The sequence below is a fragment of the Gastrolobium bilobum genome, unplaced genomic scaffold (genome assembly GCF_033153095.1).
Source record: "Gastrolobium bilobum isolate Gb01-03AN ecotype WA unplaced genomic scaffold, APGP_CSIRO_Gbil_v1 utg4431, whole genome shotgun sequence".
NCBI lineage: Eukaryota > Viridiplantae > Streptophyta > Magnoliopsida > Fabales > Fabaceae > Gastrolobium > Gastrolobium bilobum.
Window position 1 is genome coordinate 163922 of NW_026899844.1, and position 24523 is coordinate 188444.

General features: G+C 33.5%; 2 protein-coding genes across 4 annotated transcripts; both read left to right on the top strand.

The window, feature by feature from the left end:
- Nucleotides 1–4104: 4104 nt before the first annotated feature.
- On the top strand, nucleotides 4105–9121 carry LOC133293913 (probable serine/threonine-protein kinase At1g54610). 2 transcript variants are annotated; one of them, XM_061492536.1, is made up of 8 exons: nucleotides 4105–4250; nucleotides 4388–4797; nucleotides 5053–5337; nucleotides 5456–5773; nucleotides 6198–6425; nucleotides 7130–7230; nucleotides 7630–7747; nucleotides 8551–9121. In XM_061492536.1, exons 2-8 carry the CDS (start codon nucleotides 4426–4428, stop codon nucleotides 8872–8874), a joined length of 1746 nt encoding a protein of 581 aa, XP_061348520.1. In that variant the 5' UTR covers nucleotides 4105–4250; nucleotides 4388–4425; the 3' UTR covers nucleotides 8875–9121. The 2 variants fall into 2 exon arrangements, with proteins under 2 accessions (XP_061348520.1, XP_061348519.1); XM_061492535.1 differs by having other exon boundaries at nucleotides 4105–4797.
- Nucleotides 9122–12837: 3716 nt separating this feature from the next.
- On the top strand, nucleotides 12838–23561 carry LOC133293850 (protein HASTY 1). Of its 2 annotated transcripts, XM_061492465.1 has the most exons (22): nucleotides 12838–13067; nucleotides 14150–14251; nucleotides 14369–14512; nucleotides 14619–14699; nucleotides 14805–14874; nucleotides 15473–15543; nucleotides 15618–15781; nucleotides 15891–15962; nucleotides 16065–16302; nucleotides 16512–16574; nucleotides 16681–16965; nucleotides 17587–17700; nucleotides 17841–17967; nucleotides 18057–18226; nucleotides 18312–18404; nucleotides 20581–20684; nucleotides 20797–21091; nucleotides 21226–21470; nucleotides 21690–22193; nucleotides 22307–22601; nucleotides 22763–22946; nucleotides 23219–23561. In XM_061492465.1, exons 1-22 carry the CDS (start codon nucleotides 12948–12950, stop codon nucleotides 23296–23298), a joined length of 3621 nt encoding a protein of 1206 aa, XP_061348449.1. In that variant the 5' UTR covers nucleotides 12838–12947; the 3' UTR covers nucleotides 23299–23561. The 2 variants fall into 2 exon arrangements, with proteins under 2 accessions (XP_061348449.1, XP_061348450.1); XM_061492466.1 differs by lacking the exons at nucleotides 12838–13067; nucleotides 14150–14251 and having other exon boundaries at nucleotides 14475–14512; nucleotides 14623–14699.
- The last annotated feature ends 962 nt before the right edge of the window (nucleotides 23562–24523 follow it).

Here is a 24523-nt window from a genome sequence, read left to right on the forward strand (position 1 = left end):
TTGTGAGAGAATTTGCGAGAAAAAGTAATAGCGAGGATGAAATTAGCGACGCAATTTGCATAACAATTCTCTCGCTGTAGAGGATTTTTCTAGTAGTGGTGGCTGCATATCAGATTTGGCAACAAGAACAAATTATGCAGCAACAAAATCGCCTATTGGCACTAACCGTTGAACCAATTATTCCATCGGCGCCTGGGAGGAGAACAAATTGGGAAATCTGAATTGGATTCTCATTGGAACATGGGCTCTGTTCACAGAACAATAAATATTGAGCTGCAAAACACATCCAGTGTACAGTGTTGACACCTCTGTTCTCATAGCACATTCACAAACAAGTTCCAAAAGAAGTTTTAGACCGCCAGTAGTTTCATCTTCCATCATGAGCCCCATTTCATCTGATAGGGAAATAGCTATGGCTGTTGCTTCAAGGGTGAGAACGCAAAGTACAAACATGCCCACCACTGAAAGGTTTGGCATGCTAAGAGCGCCTACTCCTCTATCCATGTAATAAATCTTTATTGGATAAGATGCCTATAACTGAGAATTCAAAAAAAGAAAAAGAAAAAAAAAGAAAGAACAAATGTACTGAATCTTCGGTGCATTTGATTTGATGCACTAGATTTATTCCTATCCATGACCCCAAATATGCAAATTAGATCAGTAGTTCCTATGTAAGAAGCACGAACACATTAAATTTTGTGAAAAAAAAAAAATGCCTCTAACACATGTCCCACATGCGCTTAACATTTTCCGACACGCCATCAGTGACACATGTTCAACACGCGGTCAACATTTTTCGTTTCGCGGTCAATATTCATAAAGATCTAAATTTTATTTTATTTTATCTTTTTAAATTTTAATTAAAGATAAAAATTAATTTATAAATTAAATATTTTCTATTATAGGATTTGACATAAAAAAATAACAAGGCATGAAATTTTTACTTTATATTTATGTTATGAAATTTGAATATTTAATTGGTAATATGCCTTTTTATGGGATATTATATGTATTAAATATAAATTATATTATATATATTAAAAATATTATTTAACATCTCGTGTTCTAACGTATCAAAATCTAATATATTTATAATTAACCTATCAGAATATGTGTTCCATATCTCATATCGGTATCGATGCAATATAGATTCTTGTTTGCTCAGCTCCTTCAACGAGATCCATGGCAGAGGCGTCCGAAAGTAGGGGTGGCAATACAGGTTTTGACCCGCGGGTTGACCCGTGACAGGACTCGTCAAAACGCGTGTCGTGTCAACCCACGGGTCATTACGGGTCGTGTACGGGTTGTGTAAATGTGACCTGTTTTTTCGTGTCGGGTCACGTGTCAACCCACGGGTTCGCGAGTCAACCCGCACAGTGTCATTTTTTTAATTTTCAATTAAATATTTTATTATATTATTATTTTTATTTATTTATATATTGATATATATAGTCATTGTTTAGTATAGAAAAGAATAGAAGGAACTAAAAATCTCAAAAAACAGAAGCTAATCTATTTTTATTTTTTTTATTGTTTTTAATTTATTTATTTTTCAAAAAATCTCATTTTTTTTTTAAATTTTAAATTTTGCAGGTCGTGTCGTGTCGACTCGTGACTCGCAGCGGGTCGTGTCGACTCATGACTCGCAGCAGGTCGTGTCAAAGTTCGTGTTTTGTGACCCGTTTACAAAACGAATCGTGTCAGGATCGTGTCAAATAATGTACGGGTTGAAAATATGTCGTGTCGTGTCATGTCGGGTTGACCCGTATTGTCACCCTTATCCGAAAGCAAGGAAGAAGAAGGTTTAAAACCCGAAGACAGAGGGGTCAAGAGCAAGCTCTGAGCTTGGCCATCTTAGAATTTGAGTATACATACTAGAGATTAAATAGTTAAATAATAGTTTACCAAAAAAAAAAAAAAAATTAGTCAAATAATATGGTGCCTTTGGAGTTATTTATTGGAAAGAATCGGCATTTCCTTGATAATGAAAAGGTATTATATGGTAGGACCAAATTAATAATATATAATATTTAAAATCAAATTGGTTGTATAATAATTAATTAAAAAGTAACATGTGATCCAGTGGTGTAATGTACTTCGTCACGAGAGTTATGAAGGTTACTCATGTGTACAGGGAAGGAAATAGTGTAGCAGATTATTTTGCTGGTATAGTTAGTACTATGGGGAGGGAGACTAGTTTTTTTGAGTCCCCTCTTATTGGTTGTATAGACTTGCTTAATAGGGATTACAAGGAATAAATCTTTGGTACTACTGTTGTACCAAAGATTTAGTGTATCTCATCAATAAAAATATTACATGTCAGTTAAAATTTTTTTTAAATTTTTTTCTCTCTCCTCTAATGTGTAATACTCTCATTGATGAGATACACTGAATCTAAGTACAGCAGTAGTATTAAAAATTTATTCGACTACAACAGCATTGCTTGGCCTAGAATGGTCAGTGAGATGTAGTCCTCTTTTGTTTTAGTTTTCCTTTTTTTACAAAAAAAAAAGAAAGAAAGTTCTTTATGCGCTATGTTTAAATTTTTAAGTAGTATTTTTAAAAAAAAGAAAAGAAAATCGGGTCAAACCAATTCAGGTAGGTCAACAGGTCACACAGCTTTGATCTGAGCCAATGAGAAAACCTATCAGAAAAAAGAACCAAACTGGCCTAGAAATCAGTAAATCAATCACACACTACTGCTTAACATTAGACAATTGAAGTTGCATATAGAATTTAGTTTGTTAAAAAGGATATGAAAAATCACTATCGTTCTCATAACGCAATAAATAAAGTAAGTAAGATTGTATGAATTACGGATTTTTTGTCCATCAATGATCCATGCCTTAGGAGTTACGAAAGAGTTAAAGAAGTGAAATAACCGTCAATTTAGGATAGGAAAGTAGCATAGAGTATTTTTTATTTTATTTTTTTGATACAAGAGCATAGAGTAATTAGTATGTATGAAATGACTACAACTCGAAATGGGTTTGCCTTGTAACTCGCGAAATGCGAGATAGAAATGAGTCCGGGTTTGACTTGAGAATGCCAAGAAGATCTCATTCTCTCTTTATTCCTTCGCTTCTTGTCTCACAGCAGAAGTCCAAACACTACATACATCTGATCTCTCTCTTTCTCCTTTAAAAAGCTCTAATCCAGGATTTTAAAATTTTAGGTTGAGGTAATTTTTTATATGATATTAAAGTTTTAGTGATTATAAGATCACGACTTCGATTTTAATCACTTTATACTTTAATGAAATTAAATAAAAGCATGAAAAGTAAATAAAAATTTGAGCGCGCATCACCCTATATTTTAGTGAAATTAAATAAAGGGAAATTTTTTTCCGATATTACTTTAAATAACTTTATCTAATGTTCATCAAAACGAGGTCGTTTTGGGATTGAAAAATTAAAAAATTAGAGTGATAAAGACTATTATAACCCTGAAATAAATTAAAATTACAAAAATACCATGATTTCCGTCCCAAAACGACGTCGTTTTGATGAACATTAGATAAAGTTATCTAAAGTAACATCAGAAAAAACAAACCCTTAAATAAAAGTACAAAAAGTAAATAAAAATGTGAGCGCGCGACTAAGGGGATATGTTAAAAAAAAACTCATCACTTAGGCGGCATTTGGTAGATGATAAATTTTTTTTATTCGGGAATCACGATTTCCAGAAATATAATAGGAAGATGAGTTTTCTGGAAATGTTATCGAAAATGTGTTTGGTAGACTAAAATATTCGTGAAAATATTGGGTTAATTTTGGTAATGCTACGTTTATTTATATTAAATTTTCTCTTGCCATAGAAATCTTAGAATACTACTCTCCTCGATGATATTTTTAACAAAATTTACATACAAAATAAAATTCAAAAAAATCATATTCCCGAAATCTTTTTAAAAAACTTATATCAAACATAAATAAATATATTTATCACTTTTGATTTTTCGAGAATCCTAAAAAAAAATGACTCAAAAACAAACAAACGTGTCCAAATTCTGGGTTAAAGTAATTTTTACATGCAGACACCCACTATAGACTATACAGACAAGACTCTGTACAGCAATTCTGCTTCAAATTTAATGTTACGGTAAACTCTCTCTCTCTCTCTCTCGTCTTTGATGCAGATCACTGAATCTTGGCACTGAGTGAATTGGAAAAGTTACTTGTTGTCGTCGTGCTCGGATGCGTGTACTTTGTGGGTCAGTCATTGGCTATTGAAAACTTGTAAACAAACAGGTTTGCTTTTGATTTAGGATTCAAATTCAAACCATTCTCTCTCGCCAATTGCTAAGGATAGACGCATTCATCTGATAATCTTGCTTTTTTTTAATTGGATCCATTAATGTGGTTGTTGTTTGGTAATTACAAATTAGAAACCATGTCAACAAGAGATGAAGCTTAGAATCGAGAAATGGGGTGTGTGATTAGCCGCGAGGTGTCGTCGGAAATAATCTCTGAGGTGAAGGAGGAGAGAAATTTGAGTTCCGAGTCTAATAATAGGAAGGTTGATGGAGTCTCGGAGGAGAAGGTGGTGGTAGAGGTTCAGAATGGTGGAATTGGGAACCAGAAGGAGAAGGGTGGTGGTGATGATGGGGTCCAAGTTCAGCGGGCTCGCGGAGAAAGAAGAAGATCAAAGGCGAATCCAAGGCTAAGTAATCTGCCAAAGCATTTGAGTGGGGAGCAGGTTGCAGCTGGATGGCCACCCTGGCTCACCGCAGTGTGTGGGGAAGCACTCAGTGGGTGGATTCCGCGAAAGGCTGACACATTCGAGAAAATTGATAAGGTTGGTTTGTGTTTTCATGGGGCTTTTTTTTGTTAATTTTGGGTGTATGCATTTTTTTTTTAACTTTAAATGGAAAAAGAATTTGATGGATAGTGCCATATCTGATTTATTGATCTGTTTGTAATTTGTTGGTAAAATTAAGGGAATTGAATCTGTGCATTTTTTTGAGTCGGATGAACTTATGTATTGTAGGATGTCACATATTCTCTTCTCATAAATTTCCTTGTTTCCTTTTTACTTTTCCTTTCGTTTTAGATTGGGCAAGGAACTTATAGTAATGTGTACAAAGCTAAAGACACTTTGACGGGTAAAATTGTTGCTCTAAAGAAGGTTCGATTTGACAATTTGGAACCTGAGAGCGTAAAATTCATGGCTAGAGAGATTCTTATTTTGCGGAGGTTGGATCATCCCAATGTTGTAAAGTTGCAAGGTTTAGTTACATCAAGGATGTCTTGTAGTTTGTATTTGGTGTTTGATTACATGGAGCATGATTTAGCTGGACTTGCTGCGAGCCCTGGTATCAGGTTTACAGAGCCTCAGGTTAGACCAGGTTTGCCTTAATAATTTAAGAGTTACTTAGTTATCCTTTGGTAATTGGTATACTTTCTTTTTAAGCGGTAGTATTTGATGTCTCCAAATACTGTGCCTTCAATTTCAGGTAAAATGTTACATGCATCAGCTGCTATCAGGACTTGAGCACTGTCATACCCGTAATGTACTTCACCGTGATATTAAAGGATCAAATCTTCTCATTGACAATGAAGGAGTACTTAAGATTGCTGACTTTGGATTGGCATCTTTGTTTGATCCAAACCATAGGCATCCCATGACTAGTCGTGTAGTAACCCTTTGGTATCGGCCTCCTGAGTTGCTTCTTGGTGCCACAGATTATGGTGTAGGCGTAGACCTTTGGAGTGCCGGATGTATCTTAGGAGAGTTATTGGCTGGGAAGCCAATTATGCCTGGTCGTACAGAGGTAACAACTTATATATCTTTTCTTATTGGATTATAGGATTTTTCATTTCCCTGATTTTGTGTCTCAAGTATCTAAGATAATTTTATAAATCTCTGTCTTATAGTATGCATTTTTGAGGATTTATTGGAGATGCTAGTGATTATGTGGATATTAATAGTAATTTTGCTTGAGTTATCTAAATATGCAATGTGGACCAATAGCTACCAAATTAAATTGTCTACGATGCATACAAATTTAGTCTTCTTTTTGTAAATTTCCCTTTTTAAGTGGTATACTAAATCTTATGTTTAGTTTTAATATCTCTTGCATAGTTCGTGGGAATTTCAAATTTGTATAGCATGGTTTTAAGGATATATAAATTGCATTTATGTGTTGCTTATTTGAAATCACAATTAGATTTTTTTCTAACTCTTTACTTACATAGGTGGAGCAACTGCATAAGATATACAAACTATGCGGTTCACCTTCTGATGAGTATTGGAAGAAGTCAAAGTTGCCTAATGCTACCTTGTTCAAACCTCGAGAGCCATACAAGAGATGCATAAGAGAGGCATTTAAAGATTTCCCACTTTCTGCGCTACCCCTTATTGATAATCTTCTTGCACTTGATCCTGTAGAACGGAAGACTGCCTCAGATGCTTTAAGAAGTGAGGTGGGCTTTTGGAAATTCCTGACTTTGTCGTCATTAAAATGCTGATGTGCTGCTTTCAGATTTGCACTGCCGTGTTATTGATATTTATTATTTCATACCACTTGGACTGATCTATTGGTGGTGGATACAATTTCCTAAAAGGTTAAAATGCATACTTGAAGCTTTGTTTTGTGATAAGCCTTATAATTTTCATGGTGTGTAAATTGTTCTGTCAGGCTATATGATCCTTAACAACAATCATAACCAGTAGATCTTCTGATTTTGACAACAAATCTTCTAAGATCTTGGTTCTTCAGCTTCTTGGCTTGGATATCTTATAATAACAATGTGCTTAAATGTTATAACCTGCTGCTATAGGAGAATATCCCATCAAATCTTGAATGTAGTCTTGGAGGTGATGTTCCTCTCTTAAGCTGTGTTTATCTTAACTATATGAATCCCATCTTGGAATTGGTTCAACTGTTTGCTTTGTCGTGTTTCCTTTGGATTTAAAATTAAATAAATCCTACATGGAATGGATTACTTGTTTTAAATGGTCATGAACATGATAATATATGTTGACAGTCCCAAGTCAATTTAATTTACGTGTATGTGTATGAGTATAAAAAATTAACTTGGATGGTTACCCTAGTCGAGTTTGGATGCTCTTTTTTAAGTCAAACCCATATACATTCACTTTGCTTGTTTGCTCCTACATTTTGCAGTTCTTTACCACAGAACCTTATGCTTGTAATCCTTCTAGTCTTCCAAAATATCCCCCAAGCAAGGAAATGGATGCTAAACGACGCGATGATGAAGTGAGAAGGTATGTCTGCTTTTAAGTTTCCTTTCTGCAAACTAGAAGTATTTGCATATTTTAAAAAATAAAAAATAAAAATGATTGGTAGAGAGAAAGTGGGAGGAATATAAGGATTGTGAGGACTAAATGCAGGGTGTTAACCCTGATATTACCTAAACAGTTCTATTTAATATTATTTAGATTATTTAATGGCAGTTATAACGTTTTATCATTTAACAAATATGCTCTTCTAAAACACACAAGACACAACATAAACTCTTACGTCTACACACACACACAATTTATAGAGATCATTAGAATGAAAAGTTTTTTTTGTTCGTTTTGGTTAATATCTGCTAGTTATAATTTATCCATCCTATTATATTTGACCATATCTAAGATAGTCTTGTCTACATGAATGTTCAGACTAAGAGCACCAGGCAAAACTCAGGTTGATGGTCCAAAGAAGCATCGTATTCGTGATCGTGCTGTGAAAGCTTTTCCTGCTCCTGAAGCCAATGCCGAACTTCAAACCAATATTGATGTATGTTCAAAAAATTACTTTATATTAATAATCACAAGTATTTGAGTGATGCTTTGGTTTATGAGATCACTGAATAGATGTGCTTTTAGATTTTTATATCTTCCAAGAATGCTTTAATAAAATGAAATGATTGAGACCGAGTTGGAAGGACATTTAGGGTTTGGCAAGTGAACTTTCTTGATCTGTCTCAGGCTACCACAGGTGTATCTGGCAATAGTATTAATTCCAACAAGTAGATTATTAAGATTTGGTGCTCGATTTATTTTAAGAAGTAGAAGCAAACTCTGCCCTTATATTCAAGTATGTTGTAGATGATTAATGCGTTCCTTAAAGCATTTGAATTTGTTTCCAGTAATTGAATTTACGGAAAAGCTTTTAGTTATCTTATTTCTAGTAAACTTTTAGTAATTGAATTTATGGCAAAGCTTTTAGTTATCATTTTCCTACACTTATCTCTTTTCTATCCTGGAGTGCTTACTACTTAACTATCTGCATGTTAGGGGCAGTATCTTTTAATTAGGTTAATGGTTTCTGATAATGGCTTCTTCTTGGTGTTCAACAAATGGTTTCTTTTAGGATACACATGGAGTGGGTCAGAGATCTCTTTAGTAATGGCTCCATTTTTCTGCTTCTTTAGTTTTTTGTGCTTTGTTTAAGGATTTTATTTTATTCTTCCATTTCTTTGTATTGCTACTTTCCTTCTAATAAACTATCTTTCTTTACATTAGAAAAATCTGCCTGATCATGAATTGAGTTAAAAGTAAAGTTGATTAAGTTTGTTGCTAAAATTTCATGTGTAACAGAGAAGACGTCTAATCACTCATGCAAATGCTAAGAGCAAGAGTGAAAAGTTCCCTCCACCACATCAAGATGGACAACTTGGCTTTCCTTTGGGATCTTCACATCATATTGATCCAGATACTGTTCCTACTGATGTCTCTTTCTCTTCAACCTTATATACATATACAAAGGAACCATTCCAAGCTTGGTCAGGTCCCATTGGTAATGCTGCCGACATTGGAGTTCCAAAGCGGAAGAAACACACCGCTGGTGATGCATTGAATTTATCAAGACCACATAAAGGTGCCTTCAAGGATAAGGTTAAAGGAAAGAAAATCATAGCTTAGATATGTAGTACATTCTTATATAGTAAATTAAATACGTCATGCTGTTTGTCCGCTTCCTGAGTGAAGTATAATTGCTTCTCAGCAAGGGATAAAAATCCCCCCCTTCCCTCAATCTTTACCCCTTCAATTTCTTTCTCAATCTTTTTTTCTTGGCTTTTATTAAGATAAGGAATTTTTTTCTGTTCAATCTGATTGTTATGGTGAGAGAATTACTATGATGTACATCGCGATTTTTTTCTTTTTAAGGAGTCCCCTGTGTTAATATCTGAATTATGTTTTATTTGTTAAGAATTGTAATAAATTCTTGAGTTATTTTCTTGTCCTCATTTCTAGAGAGTGAGATAGTTAAGGATGAAAAGCCTGTGAGGGACGAAGCCACCAACGTATCTTGTAATCCTATTAAATCCATCAAGTTATAGTTCTTCGAATCTGAATCAGGACTACACGACGGGGTTAACCACAACGACAAAAGGAGTATGTTCTCATTGTTGTTCTTGTTGTGCTTCTATACGTATCATCAGTGATTATTCTATCACTTTGAAATCCGACTTGCACTGCAACGAACAGAGTGATGACAAAAAATTAACTTTTGGTTTATTGGCTGAACAATCACTATAAAATTAGTGGTATATGATATTACGATTTCCTTTCTTTTCTTTTTTTTATGCCTACTTATTTCTATCATAATCTTAATTAATATTCATTATTTCTTTCTCTTTTTGAGTTTTTTGTCAAACGATATTGAAGAGGAGTAAATAAAGTAGGCGTTAAAAAGATTATGTATAATATCCTATTCCAAAATTAGAGGGATATGGTGTTTACCTAAGTGGAACGGCAGGGCAAGCTCACTCTGGAAGAGACTTACATACCACTAGTCGTTTTTGTTTGTGTATTGTTAATTTTAGGGAAATATGTCTTTTACTCTTACTTTACACAAGACAATTTTATTTCATATACACACAAATTAAATGGATGACACAAAATGGATGGGTCCTATTTTTTTTATTTCTCTCTCATGTCCTTAGTGGATTTCACATTTTTGTGTGTGTTCATGAGACAAAATTGTCTCATATAGCATAAGAAACATACTTCTTAATTTTATGTTACTCGCTTTTTTGGGACATATTTTTATATAAGGATATGATATTGTATCTACATTTTTTTCTTACATACTCTACCTACGTATTTTTAATATTGTTAAATCAGAATCTCAACTAATATTTACTATCTCTATTCTTAAGATTTTGATCTAAGTGTTAGAAATGTGTGGATATTGAAAATGAGTGGGTAGAGTAGACATAAAAAAAGGTACGCGCAATATCTTATCCGTTTAGTGTATTCATAATAAATTTATAATATTTTCAACCAAATTGTTCATTTATTAATACCTATTATTAATTATTATTGTCCCTTTTGTTTAAAATATCCAATAATTTGGTTTTTTTTAAATAAAGGAATAACTTTAAAAGAGTCGATTTTTTTATTTAAGAAAAGTACATATTGTGTGAAAATATAATATTCCGTGCCAGCCAATATTATTAAATATAACAATGAAACTTTATTTTAATTTATTTAAAATAAATATATTTAGTAAAAATTATATCCTAAAGGCTCAGTAGCTTTCATTGGTATCCACATATTTATTAGGTTTATGTAAAATACTTTGAGTAACCTAATTTATTAATTTGATGTAAGCTAAATTATAAGTCTAGTTTAACTTATATTTAGAAATCAAAAGACCTTGAGTAAATCTTTTAGTCTATTTAAGTCTATTCCATTTTTAATATCTATCAAGAATTTAAAATAAAATAAATAATATTAATTTATTAATTAAAATTATCTAAATAATTCTTTTTTATTTTAATTAAAATAAATAATACGACCGACTCCTAATCTTGTAAGCCAGGCTTTGTAAAAATAGAATCATGGTTTATTTTATTTTATTTTTTGGTACATGCCGATGATTTATTTTCTAAATAGCCTTTTTTAAGACATGATATATTATTTTAAAGAAGATAAATATGTATATTCTTTATAAAATGAAATAAGTAAATTATTCCATTATAGCAGTTTATTTTATTAAATAAAAATAATTACATAATTATGTTTTGAAAAATAATTTTTAATTTTGAAAATCAAAAAAATTTGTTTGATACAATCTATTTTGTAAAAATAGTTATAAAAATTATAACTATTTTTTTGTTTTAGAATCAAATGTAGAGAATATATCTGAGTTATTTTTGTTTTGTGTTTTGATTTTAACTTTTAAAACAAAAAATGGGAAATAAAGTTTCTAAAATTATTTTAGAAAAATTTGTCTAATATTCACTAAAATGATGTAGTTTCGAGGTTGGAATATTAAAAAATTAGAATAACAAAGACTATTATAATCCTGAAATAAATTAAAATTACAAATACACCATAATTTTTTGTCCCAAAACGACATCATTTCGGTAAATATTAGACAAATTTTTCTAAAATAACTTTAGAAAAAATAAAGCTCAAAAAAATATTAAAAACATCAATTTCATTAATTATTCTTCAAAATAGTTTTATTAAGAATCAAAAAAATCAAAACATAGTCAAACAGACCTTAAAACTCTATTTTTTTTTACATACTAAGTTATTTAATTGTTTATTTAAGTTATTTTTCAAAAATAGTTTAGATTAATATGATCAATTTTATATGTTCATCAGTTTAATGTCAACATCTGTCCAATAAATGTACCAGAGTCTCGTAATTTACCGTGCGAGACTGAGATTTTCACAATGCAAGAGAATTAAAAAGTTTTATACAGATAATGTATAGGACACATTAAATCGCATATGATTAACGTGTGAAATTAATCGTACTAATTTAAAATATATTTTAGAAAATGAATTAAATAATATTTTTTTAAAAAATACAACAATACAGTAAAAAAACCCCTCCACAACTCTTAATGTCATATATTTATTATTTAAGATTACAAAAATAGGGGATATATAGTTTTAATATGCCATTCATACATAATATTTATGAGAAAAATATGTATCATTTTAAAGGACATAAATTTAAATTTTTTTAAGAGAGAGATAGACATAAATAAGTATGAGTACCACTAAAAAAATAATAATATAAAAATAAATATGTAAGTCTCATCTCTTTATATTTATTTTTCTCTTAAAAAAACTTAAATATGTCCCTTTTAAAAGACGCACACTTTTTCCAATTTTTATAATCTTAAAATTGGTACCAAAACTATACGGTGGAAACCATAATCCGAATATAATGTAAAATGTCTCAGACTATCTAATTATATAATAATACTTTGGAAAAATATTTTCTTGTATGATATTGTGATCATTTGATTTATGTGCAATTTTTTTTAATAAATGTGGAATTCACCACTAGTTGAGTCACAACATTAAAATTCAATTATTTTGTAATATAAGAAAATCAAATCCCTATTTCCAAAAAAAAAAAAAAAATCAAATCCCTAATACTTTACGGGAGAGATGAAAGGATAATACTAAGATATTTATACTATTTTTTTTTGGAAATAATATTTATACTATTTATAATTATAAAATAGTGTACTTTTATAGAAAGAATTAAACACTCTTATTATAATTAAATATTGAGATCACGCTTGTATTATCAGAATAAATACAGAGGTATTCGGGTGCTTTGATTTTAATAAACAGACCACGCATTTATTTTCTGATTTTTCTTTACGAATTGTATGCTTTGTATCATCATACATGACAATTTGATCATAAAAAAGATTACTTAATTTTAAATGACATATAAAAAATTCTCTTCAAGACAAAAGCACCGGAAAGGAAAAAAAAAAATTCTATACTGAAAAAAAAAAAAGTTGAAAGAAAAAAGGCACACAACAAGAGAAGGGTCACCCAAGATAAAAACTGAGGTGTGAGCAGTGTGACTGTGGACTGAACGCAACCCAACTGAGACTTTATATTGACAAAAAGAGAATTCCTCTCTCTCTCTCTCTCTCTTTCTTTTCCTCTTTCTCTTTGTTTCTTAACATTAACAATAGAAGAAGAAGCAGAAGAAGAAGCAGTTAAAAATGGATGATGGTGTTAGTGGCAACGTCGATGCCAACAATGTGGCTCAAGCTATCGCCACCGCAATTCACTGGGCAACTCCTCCCGGAGCACGAAAAGCCGCACTCGCTTATCTCGATTCAGTAATCTCTTATCTTTTTTTCCTTTTTTTTGTTGCTTTGCGTAGGGAAACTCATTACTCATGTTTTATCAATCCGTTCATCCATCAGATCAGAGGCTATTTCTGCACTTTTTTTTTTGTGAAATTTCATATTCTGTGCTTGCATTTTTTTAATGTTTTTAGGAATAACTGAAATCTTTATACACAAGAAACCCTAATGAGCATAAACCACGCAACTTATCGCTGTATGTATATTCACTTTGCCGCTGGCAATCCATCACACTCACACTAGAGGTAGTCTCTCTGTCAATCAACCGATGAATTTTTTGTTTTCTGTCTCTCCAAGAGCACAACAACAACAACAGCAACGGCAAAATATGCTTCCATGCACTCTTTAGATATACTTATGTTAGTGACAGACAGTCATAGATTATGCAGTGTCCGGACTGAGTAGCAGAAATTCCTCTTTAAGCCTGCTTAGCATACATCTTTTCCAGCTTCTAAAAATTTCCCGCATAGACTTTTATGTAATTTTAGGTTATTTTCATAGTGTCCTCAATTGTGCTGTAAGAATTGACTGCTTCATTTGAATTTTTTTTAAAACTGATTTTTTTTTTTTTTTTTTTGCAATTTAAGATATAATAAAGGATAGACCGAGAAGGTTCTGCGCATAAGTCTTTTTCATCAGGGAAAATAACATAATTGAGTTTACTTGGCAGTTATTTGTTTATTTTTTTTATTTTTTGGTTTTTGAAAAAGAAGGCAAACGTGGAGCGGTGGTAAGGTTGCTCCTCTGTGACCGAAAGGTCGCGCGTTCAATTCCAATTCCAGTAAATAGCTTCTTTGCAAAATTGCTAGAGATTTCTCTCACCTCTATCCTTGCAGGTCCGGTTTCATGGGAGTGGTTTATTATATTTATTTTTTTGTTTTTGGAAGCAGCTTGTATAGTTTAATATCTTTTCCGTTATCATATTCTTATAGTAATTTCTGTCACATCATTTGAACTACTAACTATTCAATCAATATTGCTACTTTTTGGTGATTGATAGTCATGCTTTATTATTTGACGTCCACCCAAGACTAATCTATTTAAAATTTCTTCAGATCAAGACAGGTGATATACAGACGTTAGCAAATACAGCATTCCTTTTGGTAAAAAGGAATTGGTCATCTGAAATCCGGTTACATGCTTTTAAAATGCTGCAGGTTCATGTTCATATTGCTGTCACTACTTACTTTTCGAGGGAATTTATCTTGCTTTTACTGATAAGTCTATTTAGTTATTTATCCTTGTGCCTTATATAAAACCATACCTGTATACAGCATTTGGTGCGTTTAAGGTGGGAGGAACTAAGCCCTATAGAGCGCAAGAACTTTGCAAATCTCTCTGTTGATTTGATGTCTGAGATTGCAGATCCTTGTGAAGAGTGGGCTCTTAAAAGCCAGACAGCTGCCCTTGTTGCTGAGGTGTTCAACAGGATGCTTTTCATTTTAATTTACATTGCTTCTTTCTCTGTCACAATTGCGGTTTTGCTTTGCATAAACTATATTTGGTTTGGTGGTTCTTTCACAGATAGTTAGAAGAGAGGGTGTTAATCTATGGCAAGAAATGCTTCCATCTGTGGTTTCTCTATCCAGCAAGGGTCCAATACATGTAAATTTCATGTTTCCGTACTTGCATTAATTTTGGTGCTTGAGTTGATTCCATTTTAAAAGACTTACTAATTTTATTTGTTTATGATTCACAATTACATATCAGGCTGAGTTGGTTTCAATGATGCTGCGGTGGCTTCCTGAGGACATTACCGTTCACAATGAAGACCTAGAAGGTTTATAATGTCTTGAGCTTTCTCACAATGGTGTATGAGCTTGGCTCATGCATGCAAATTGAGTGAAAAATTCGTACTTATTCCAATTTTGTAAATCTATTTCACTTAGTCAATGGAGAAATATGAATTTTTCTAGTGAAAATTTTGGACACCCAATATTAATAAATTTTTTCATTAATAAGCAATGCAAGGGGACATGTTAGTATGGCTTGTTTATTGCATGTCTTTCTGAAATGTTTTCAGTCTGTCTCAATATTATCTCGCTTGCTACCACAAAAAAAGTGTGTGTTTGGAGAGAGAGAGAGAGAGAGAGAGAGGGAAGGACAGGGAATATATGGAAAGAGGAAGATAATTGACGTATGTAATGCGATGCATTAACTTAGTGATTTGTTAGGACCCCTGTGTGCGTAATATACATATAAACTAGGTTTTATTCAAGGGAAGTACGAAACTTAAAAGCCCCACTCAACACTACAACATACACCAGCAGAATATGACTTTAACACTTGTCAATAATGCACATATATATGGTCTTGAGTGACTTCTCTGTTTATGAAATGTCGTATACCCTTCTTACTTACAATATTGATGTATTCAGGTGATCGCAGAAGGCTACTTTTGCGTGGGCTAACTCAATCATTGCCTGAAATTTTGCCACTATTATACACTGTACATCTCAGCACTAAACCTTGTTACAAGCTCTTTGCTAAGAATTATTGTTAATTTTGTGATGCTTGATGCAGTTACTAGAAAGGCACTTTTCAGCTGCATTAAATGAAGCTGGTAGAAAAGAGATGGACATTGCCAAACTGCATGCTGCAACTGTAACAGCCACTTTAAATGCAGTAAATGCATATGCTGAGTGGGCTCCATTGTCCGATCTCGCTAATTCTGGCATCATTAATGGGTGTGTATTTTTCTCCTTTATTATCTAGCACAATGCAATAGCCTTGGTATATAATTGTGCGCTGGTTTTCTCTTTCTTCCTGCCATGTCTTTCATTCAACTCCGAACAGTTGCGGTTTCCTACTTTCTGCTCCAGATTTCCGTCTTCATGCTTGTGAGTTTTTCAAACTTGTCTCCCCAAGGTATGCATTATACTTCTGTAATGATTGATACATTCTAATAATATTATCTTTTCATTTTCATTGATCAATAATACAATGGGTTACTCTGAATTGTGATTGTAGGAAGAGACCCATTGATGCAACTTCTTCTGAATTTGACCAAGCTATGAGCAGCATCTTTCAAATATTGATGAAAATGTCTAGAGAATTTTTGTACAGATCTGGTTCTGGTCCCGGGTCTATAGATGAGGGTGAATATGAATTTGCTGAATATATATGTGAAAGTATGATGTCACTGGGTTCTTCTAACTTGCCAAGTATTGCTGGAGATAGCACCATACTTCCTCTTTACCTAGAACTGGTAATTAGTTATATAGTAACACTGTAACATTTAAGCAGCTTGGTGAACGAAAGACTTCTCTTAAGATAACATATATTAGTTGTGGTTTTGGTTTCTCTTTGCCAATTTTGTCATAATTTCTTGTTTTAATTTACTACTATTTTACATGAACATGTGTTTGTCTTGAATTTTACTTTACCCCATTCATTTTCTCTTTTATTTTTCTCCAGATGCTGGGATTTTTCCAACATTTCAAGTTTGCAATTCATTTTCAATCCCTGCACTTCTGGCTGGTATGTTGGAATGTTGTACAAAAGTACTATCTGGTGGTTTTCCTAGTCAATACTGTGTATCAAATGGTCATATCTCCCATTTCTTGCCTCAAATGTTTACTTGCAGGCGTTAATGAGGGATTTAATGTCAAAGCCAAAAGTTTCCACACATTCAGCTGCTGACAGTTCAGCTGTTGGTAGCTCAGGTTCCGGAGAGGTTGAAAATGCTAAGAAAAAGGCTCTAAGCTTTGTGAATGATGATTTTTGTGGTGCAATTTTGGATACAACTTTCCCTCGCATGCTCAAGAGAGAAAAGATTCTGCATGAAACTGCACTTTCTTTAGGGGTATTAGAGTTATGGAGTGACGATTTTGAGGGCAAGGGTGAATTCAGCCAGTATCGTTCTAGGCTGGTATGTCTCACGTGCATATATGAAGTCAGATAATATTGTCTATCATGTATATGATTCTTTTCCCATCTGTTCATAGGAAATATTTCTGTCATAGAATGTATTATAAGGAGGTTCCTATTGTTACGGAATTTGTTCATATTTGAAGTTCTACAATAGTACTTGGAAGTTGTGCTCATTGCTTGCAATGTTCTGTTGATTTTTATAAATCTAAAGGAAACTTTTATTTTGCATTGATTGAGGAGTCTTCTACTGCATAAGGTATTAGAACACTTATGGTTTTGAAATATTCCTTAAATGTTGGACATTTAGAATTGAAAAGATACAGAGAAATAAAATTGCGAAAATGAATATTTTGACTTTTTAATCCCAGACCATTCCTGCATGTTAGAGAAAGGATGTGAGAAATACACAGAGAGAGGGAGCATATAATAGTTTAAAAGTTTTGCATAATAAGGCACTCGTAGGTCTAGTATCAGTATACTCAAATATTCTGCCTTGTTATCTTAATCATTTATTTTTCTCTTGTTTACATCCTACTTCTTTTCTTCATTTTCCTTTTAGTTTTAATTCAAATTAACCTTTTGGAAATATTTTTGACTGATGAATGGTTTCTTAAAACAGTTGGAGCTGATTAAGTTTGTTTCTTCTTACAAACCGCTAATAGCTGCTGCTAAAGTTTCTGAAAAAATTGATACAGTTATCAAGAGGCTCTTGATTTCACCAGCGCCAACTCAGGTTTAAATACCTTCTATTCAAATTTTCAATCTACTGTTACATTGTTGATAATTTAATCTCTAAAGTTGTCTGCTCCTCCTCATCATCATTTCATGCTTATGTGTAATTGTCCGTAATGGGTTCTGCTTTTCTCACTGTAGGACTTAGCTGTGATGGAAAGCATGCAGTTAGCTTTAGAGAATGTTGTGAATACAGTTTTTGATGGATCAAATGATTTTGCCAAGGCGAATGGTGAAGTTCAGTTTGCATTATGTAGAACATTTGAAGGTTATTTTAGTTAACTTTCCATATTTTTGTTGATTTTAGGTTTGTTTTAGTTGGACCTCCTTAATGATTCTTGTTACTGTGTCTTGAAGGTTTACTTCAACAATTCATTTCCTTGAAATGGACAGAGCCTTCACTTGTAGTAGTACTTGGTCACTATTTGGATGCAATGGGCCCCTTTTTGAAATATTTCCCAGATGCAGTTGGCAGCGTTATCAATAAACTATTTGAACTTCTAACATCCCTTCCCTTTGTAACCAAGGTTCCTTCAACAACCCCTTTTTGGCTTTACTTTCAATTATTGAGAAATTCTCTGGCAGGTTAAAATCTATATATTCTCTTGGTAGGATATGCCTGTGCGACATGCAAGGTTGCAGATTTGTACATCATTTATTCGTATAGCGAAAGCTGCCGACAAAAGCATTTTGCCTCATATGAAGGTACATGCTTTAAACGCCAATTGTTGAAAAATTGTAGTTAACTGGTCATGCCAAATAAATGGGAACTGACTCTTGTCTACCTGAACCAGACAGTTATATATGGAGAGGAATGACCTTATATATAAAATTTATAGAGAAGGAGAAAGCTAGTTATGCAATTCAACTAACCTTGATCTATTTATGAATTAATCTTATATAAGCCAGCTTAAAGTGATTATAAGTGTTGTAAATATTGGTGCGTATATGTTGTAATTATTTCTGATTTATTTCCCTTTGTATTGGCTAGATTAGTTTCCCTTATTCTATGTTTGATTTCTCCTGATTATTTCCCTATTTTTAGCCTAAGCCTTAAATTATGAAAGTAATTATTAGGGCTTTTTTCCCATTTGGCTTTATATATTGTAGCTGGTTGTACATGACAATTGATAAAATAATATTTAGTATTTTCCCTTATTTCAACTATAACAAATAAGCTATAAAACGGGTCGTGCTGCATTAGCTATGGTATCTTTGATATCTCTAGTTATTTTGATGTGTCAAAGTAACAATGGCTATAAAACTAAGGGTTTCGAAAAGTCTGGTCAGCCTCCTGCCACTGCCAGCCAGATGCAGATTCGTCCGTGTAGGCAGATGGATCTTTAGCAGTGAACTCACGCACTAGGTTGCCTTCCCTAGAACTGCGAGACCCAGCTCCTTGTGTGACAGTTGATGGGAGAATGGGAGACAAGGGGCAATTACAGATGGCTGCTGCCACCAGGAGCATCATGAGTGGGAAGGAGAAAGAGGAAAGGGCACATGAGAATTACAAAAATTGGGATGCTGTCTTGACATAATGGGCCAAGCCCAAAAGGAACATATAGAAGTCTTTGGGACAAGAAAAGTTGGATTATGTATTAAAAAGAAAATAATTCTCATCTGGAACCAACTCACTAAGACAAATAGAAGGGACATTGGGCCATGGCCCAATTCGCAAAGTGGCAATTCCAGCTTGGGTGAAGTTAACGGGCAGCAAAACTCATTGATAAAGACATGGGTGAAGAGGGTCTAGTTTATGATACAAACTATGTTACTGGAAGTGGTGTTAAAAGGAGACCGTGTATTCAATGAACACTACCAAAGTATTCCTTCTCCTTTCCTTTCTCTATTTTCCTCATCTCTCTCTCTCAAAATTCAGAAGCCATTTATGTGTTCATAACAACAGAGCTGCTGCCAGATTCGGTGTACAATGAGCATGTGATTCACTGTCATTCTGGAATAGGTTTACTGATGAAGCCATGGTCTGGATCTCATGCTCTAGATACCATGAAAGAATCAGATCATGAGCGAGGGAAAATGACAGAGAGAATTCTCTGAAGTTTGAATGTATTATTTCCATTCTGATGAACTCAGACATGAGTTCTTACACTTATAGGAGCCTAATCTTTTATTTGTAGTAACTGACTTCGAACTGATTATAACAGCTGTAATTTTATAATAAACTTGTCTTACAAGCTAAAAGTAACAGGCTAGTTATCAGTTTCTCTATCAGAGATTGCTTCACACGAGCACATCTCTAATAGATATTAATTTGACCTAATTTTAAAAATTTAGATTTATTGTGGCCAGAAGTTGACTTTTAGTTCGACAAGAAAGCCAAGAGTTCATTAATCATAATATATTTTTGCATATTAACATTCTTTATTGTGCTTATTTGAAATAATCTGTATAAAAGTTTGGCTTCAAATTATTTGTATGAGCACTTACATGCACAGAGTATATAAGAGAAATTAAGGTTATATCTGAAAAAGGTTCTCCTGTCCATTATTTTTATATACAACACAGATACTGCTCAATTCTTACTAAATGTATCTCGAAGGCTATTATCTACTATGCGCTATACTGCTATTGATATTTAGATGTTAGTATCAGCCCACTGTTGCAATGATTGTCAGGAAACATCAATGGCTCATTAATTTTGATCTCTCTACCTGGAGAGGAACCATTATGTCAAGAACTCTATTCATTCTTCATTCCTTGAATCATTATACTTCTAGAATTGGTTTAGCTTTGTTTTCTCCAGTCTGGGGTTCATCTTTGGACACTTCATATATGCTCAAGTTGAAAGTGCCCCAATCCCAAAGCCCAGAGTATTGTTTGGGAGGAGATAGTTTTCATTTACTTTTACAATTTTATATAGGGCATTGCTGATACCATGGCATGTTTGCAAAGGGAGGGTCGTTTGCATAGGGGAGAGCATAATATTCTAGGCGAAGCTTTTCTTGTTATGGCTTCTTCTGCTGGGTAATGATCAAACAAAACAGATGATTCTGTTAATTTTATTTTACATTTTGGTTAAATACCCTGTTAATATTATTTAACCTTTTCTTACTTGTTATTGCTTAATTTGACACAGGATTCAACAGCAGCAAGAAGTTTTGGCGTGGTTACTAGAACCTTTGAGCCAAGAATGGACTCAATTGGAGTGGCAGGATAAATATTTGTCTGATCCCCACGGTTTGGTTCTGTTATGCTCAGAAACGTCAGTTATGTGGTCAATTTTTCACACCGTGACATTCTTCGAGAGGGCACTTAAGAGGAGTGGGTTGAAGAAAGCTAATTGGAATTCAGAAAACAGCTTGACACCAAATTCAACACCTTTAAATCCAATGGCCCCTCATGTATCATGGATGCTGACTCCTCTCTTGAAAGTATGTATACTGCCCTTAAGAGGCTGGCCATGTTGCGTTTCCTCTAGTATTTTACAACAAAATAGTCACTATACTTTTGATCTTTGTCTTTAAGTACTTTCTATTAAAAAGTGTGGCATGTTCTTAATTTCCAGCTACTTCGCTGTATACATTCCCTTTGGTCTCCATCTATAAGTCAAGCTTTACCTGGAGAGATCAAAGCTGCAATGACCATGAGTGATGTTGAGAAGCTCAGTCTTCTTGGGGAAGGGAACCTAAAATTGCCGAAGGGTTCATTGACTTTCCCGGATGGATCTAATGTTGACATGAGTAAGGAAGGATATGCCGAACCAATTGAATCAGATAAACGAAATTGGTTGAAAGGCATCAGAGACAGTGGGTAAGTATACATATCCAATTTTTATTATTCATGTATAATTTAAAATCTGTTGTCCCAAATACGATTGGTGAAGCCTACAATCTTGTTTTTGCACCAAACCTCTGAAAAGGACCAAATAAACTTCCTGTTAAAAGGAAGAAAATTTGGTATCCACGACATCTTTATTGTTCTTTATGTACATTTCCATTTCATTACTAAATCCTTGGTTTATATGGATAGATATAATGTATTGGGCTTGTCAACAACCATTGGGGATTCATTTTTCAAATACTTGGATGTGCACTCTGTTGCTGTTGCCCTAATAGAGAATATACAGTCAATGGAGTTCAGGCATATGAGGCAGCTTGTTCATTCCACTTTGATTCCGTTGGTAAAAAATTGTCCTTTGGATATGTGGGAGATTTGGCTGGAAAAGCTTCTACACCCATTATTTGTCCATGCTCAACAAGCTCTCAGCTGTTCATGGTCAAGTCTTCTACAAGATGGTAGAGCAAAGGTTCCAGATGTTCAAGGCGTTCTTAGTGGATCAGACTTGAAAGTGGAAGTGATGGAGGAAAAGCTCCTGAGGGATCTTACACGTGAGATGTGTTCACTCCTCTCTGCCATTGCTTCTCCTCCTCTTAATACTGGACTCCCTTCTTTGGAACAGTCTGGGCATGTTTTTCGTATAGACATGTCTTCTCTGAAAAGCTTGGATACAGTTGCATCATGCTCTATGGTCGGGTATGCTTTCTAATTGTTATGGAATATGTTTCATCTTATATGTGATCTTCTTTCGCATTTTGTAACCATAGTTTGTGAGCTTCTTTTTTTCTCATAAGTCTTATATGTGACAGTTTCCTTCTAAAGCATGAAGGCCTGGCCCTTCCAACACTACGTATGTGCTTAGAAGCTTTTACATGGACAGATGGTGATGCTGTGACAAAAATTTCTTCTTATTGCTCTGTGTTGGTAGTTCTTTCAATTGTAACAAATCATACGGAACTTGTAGAATATGTTTGTAGAGATCTTTTTACTTCCATTATTCAAGGTTTAGCCCTTGAATCAAATGCAATGATCAGTGCTGATCTAGTTGCCATCTGCCGTGAAATATTTGTATATCTTTGTGATCGACACCAAGCTCCCAGGCAGGTTAGTTGTTTTCTTTCTTTCTTTCCCTTTTTTTCTTTTTTTTTTTTTTTTTGGAAGGAGAGAAAAAGAGGTTGTGGGGGTGGGTTGACTTAGTTTTTTTTTCTCTTATTGCATTGAAGAGGATTTGCTATTAAGTAATATGTTTTATTACTCTTTTTTAGGTTTTGCTGTCTCTTCCCTTTATTACCCCTCATGATTTACTTGCTTTTGAGGAGTCTTTAACGAAAACATCCAGTCCAAGGGAACAAAAGCAGCTCATGAAAAGCTTGCTTCTATTAGCAACTGGTAACAAATTAAAAGCACTTGCAGCTCAGAAAAGTGTAAACATCATTACAAATGTTTCAAGTAAGCAATAACTTCTATACTTTTCCTATTTTACTCCAACTTTTGGAAAGTACTGTTTGGCATATGGGCAGTTGAATTGATGAAGCGTTGTAGACTGTAAAAGCTGCTCAATTTTTGGTAGTAATTGTGTGATAACATAAATAAGACTTGAGGATTCCGATCAATGTAGTAGTTTTCCCTATACTGTTATGCTTCTCAACTATGTTATTAGGATATATCTATTTTGCTGGTAATAATTCAAATTTGTTAACCTCTGATGTTTCTGCTGTCAGTGAGACCACGCAGCTCAGCCAATGCTCCAGAGTCCAAAGCCAATGAAGGAGATGTTGTGGGGTTGGCAGCCTTCATGTGATATTATTCTGTGCTCAGGGAAGGTTTTGTGTACAGGAGTGACCTCATACTGAAAAGATTTTATTTGCTAACTCGGGGTGCGAGACCATTTCTTCCCCTGCAACCTTTACAAAATGAGAAAGAGTGTGAGTACAATATTTTATGTCCTTCCTTGGTTCCTCTGTTTCCTCTTAGCAACATGTGAATCGGACTTATTGTATGCAGAGGTTCTTTCTTTATTTGTAGTATATGTATAGTTCTCTGCAGCATAACAGAACCACAATTGGCAGTTATTGCAGGCTTTTTTTTCTTTTTTTAATCTCAAGTACTTTATTTAGACTGTTTCTTTTAATTTTTGCGAGAACTCGAAAGTTCGGCTGTGATTATAACTTCTTTGCTTTTTTTAACCCCATTTTTTAGGCATAAATACTAAAATTTTATGTTGCAAATAGCAGCATATTAAGAGAGAATTAAATATAGAAAAACCTGTTGAAAGCTTTTCAGCAATTTGAAGTTAGAAGGAAAGGAACTAGTAACAGTTAGAGAGCGAATGTTTAGTCTCAAACTATAAATGGTAATATCAAATTTGAAGTGTATTTGAGTACAACAGATTGCAAGTAAAATTAGTTTATAAAACTTGCTGAAATTGGTCTGGCATTTGAACTTGTCAATTTGTAGGATCGAAAATTATAGTGTGATTAAGATTTAAAAAAAAAATGAGATTTTCAAAATCAAAATGGATATATTTTCTTGTTCAAAGGAAAAATAAATAGCAGTTGTTTTGAAGCATTATTATTTATTTTTTTAACTCGTGACGAATGTGTTTCATTGTAACCAACTAACCATCAAATACACTTATCTTTCGATGAGATTTGAACTTAATCAAGCTTAAAGGGAAATAGATCACCATATTTCATTCAAAGAATTTTCTTTTTGAAATTTCTAAAATTATAACAATTAAGGAACAACCTTCGGCTGGAAAGTCTATGCAATGAGAATGAGATGCACAAAAGCAAAGAGGGTTGGTTTACTGACAGAAGCTGGTTTGAATGTTAGGTTGAATTGAACTGGAAGATTAGTTGGGAGGAGGGTGAACGTGAACAGCTAGATATATAGATGCTTCTAGCCTAAGCATATTCCCGTTGTGTACTATAAATTTCCAAAGGAACTGAGCAATCCTTCCTCAGTTTCATTTTCATTTTCAGCTTCATATACATCTCTTTTGCGAGGACTTGAAGACATTGCCA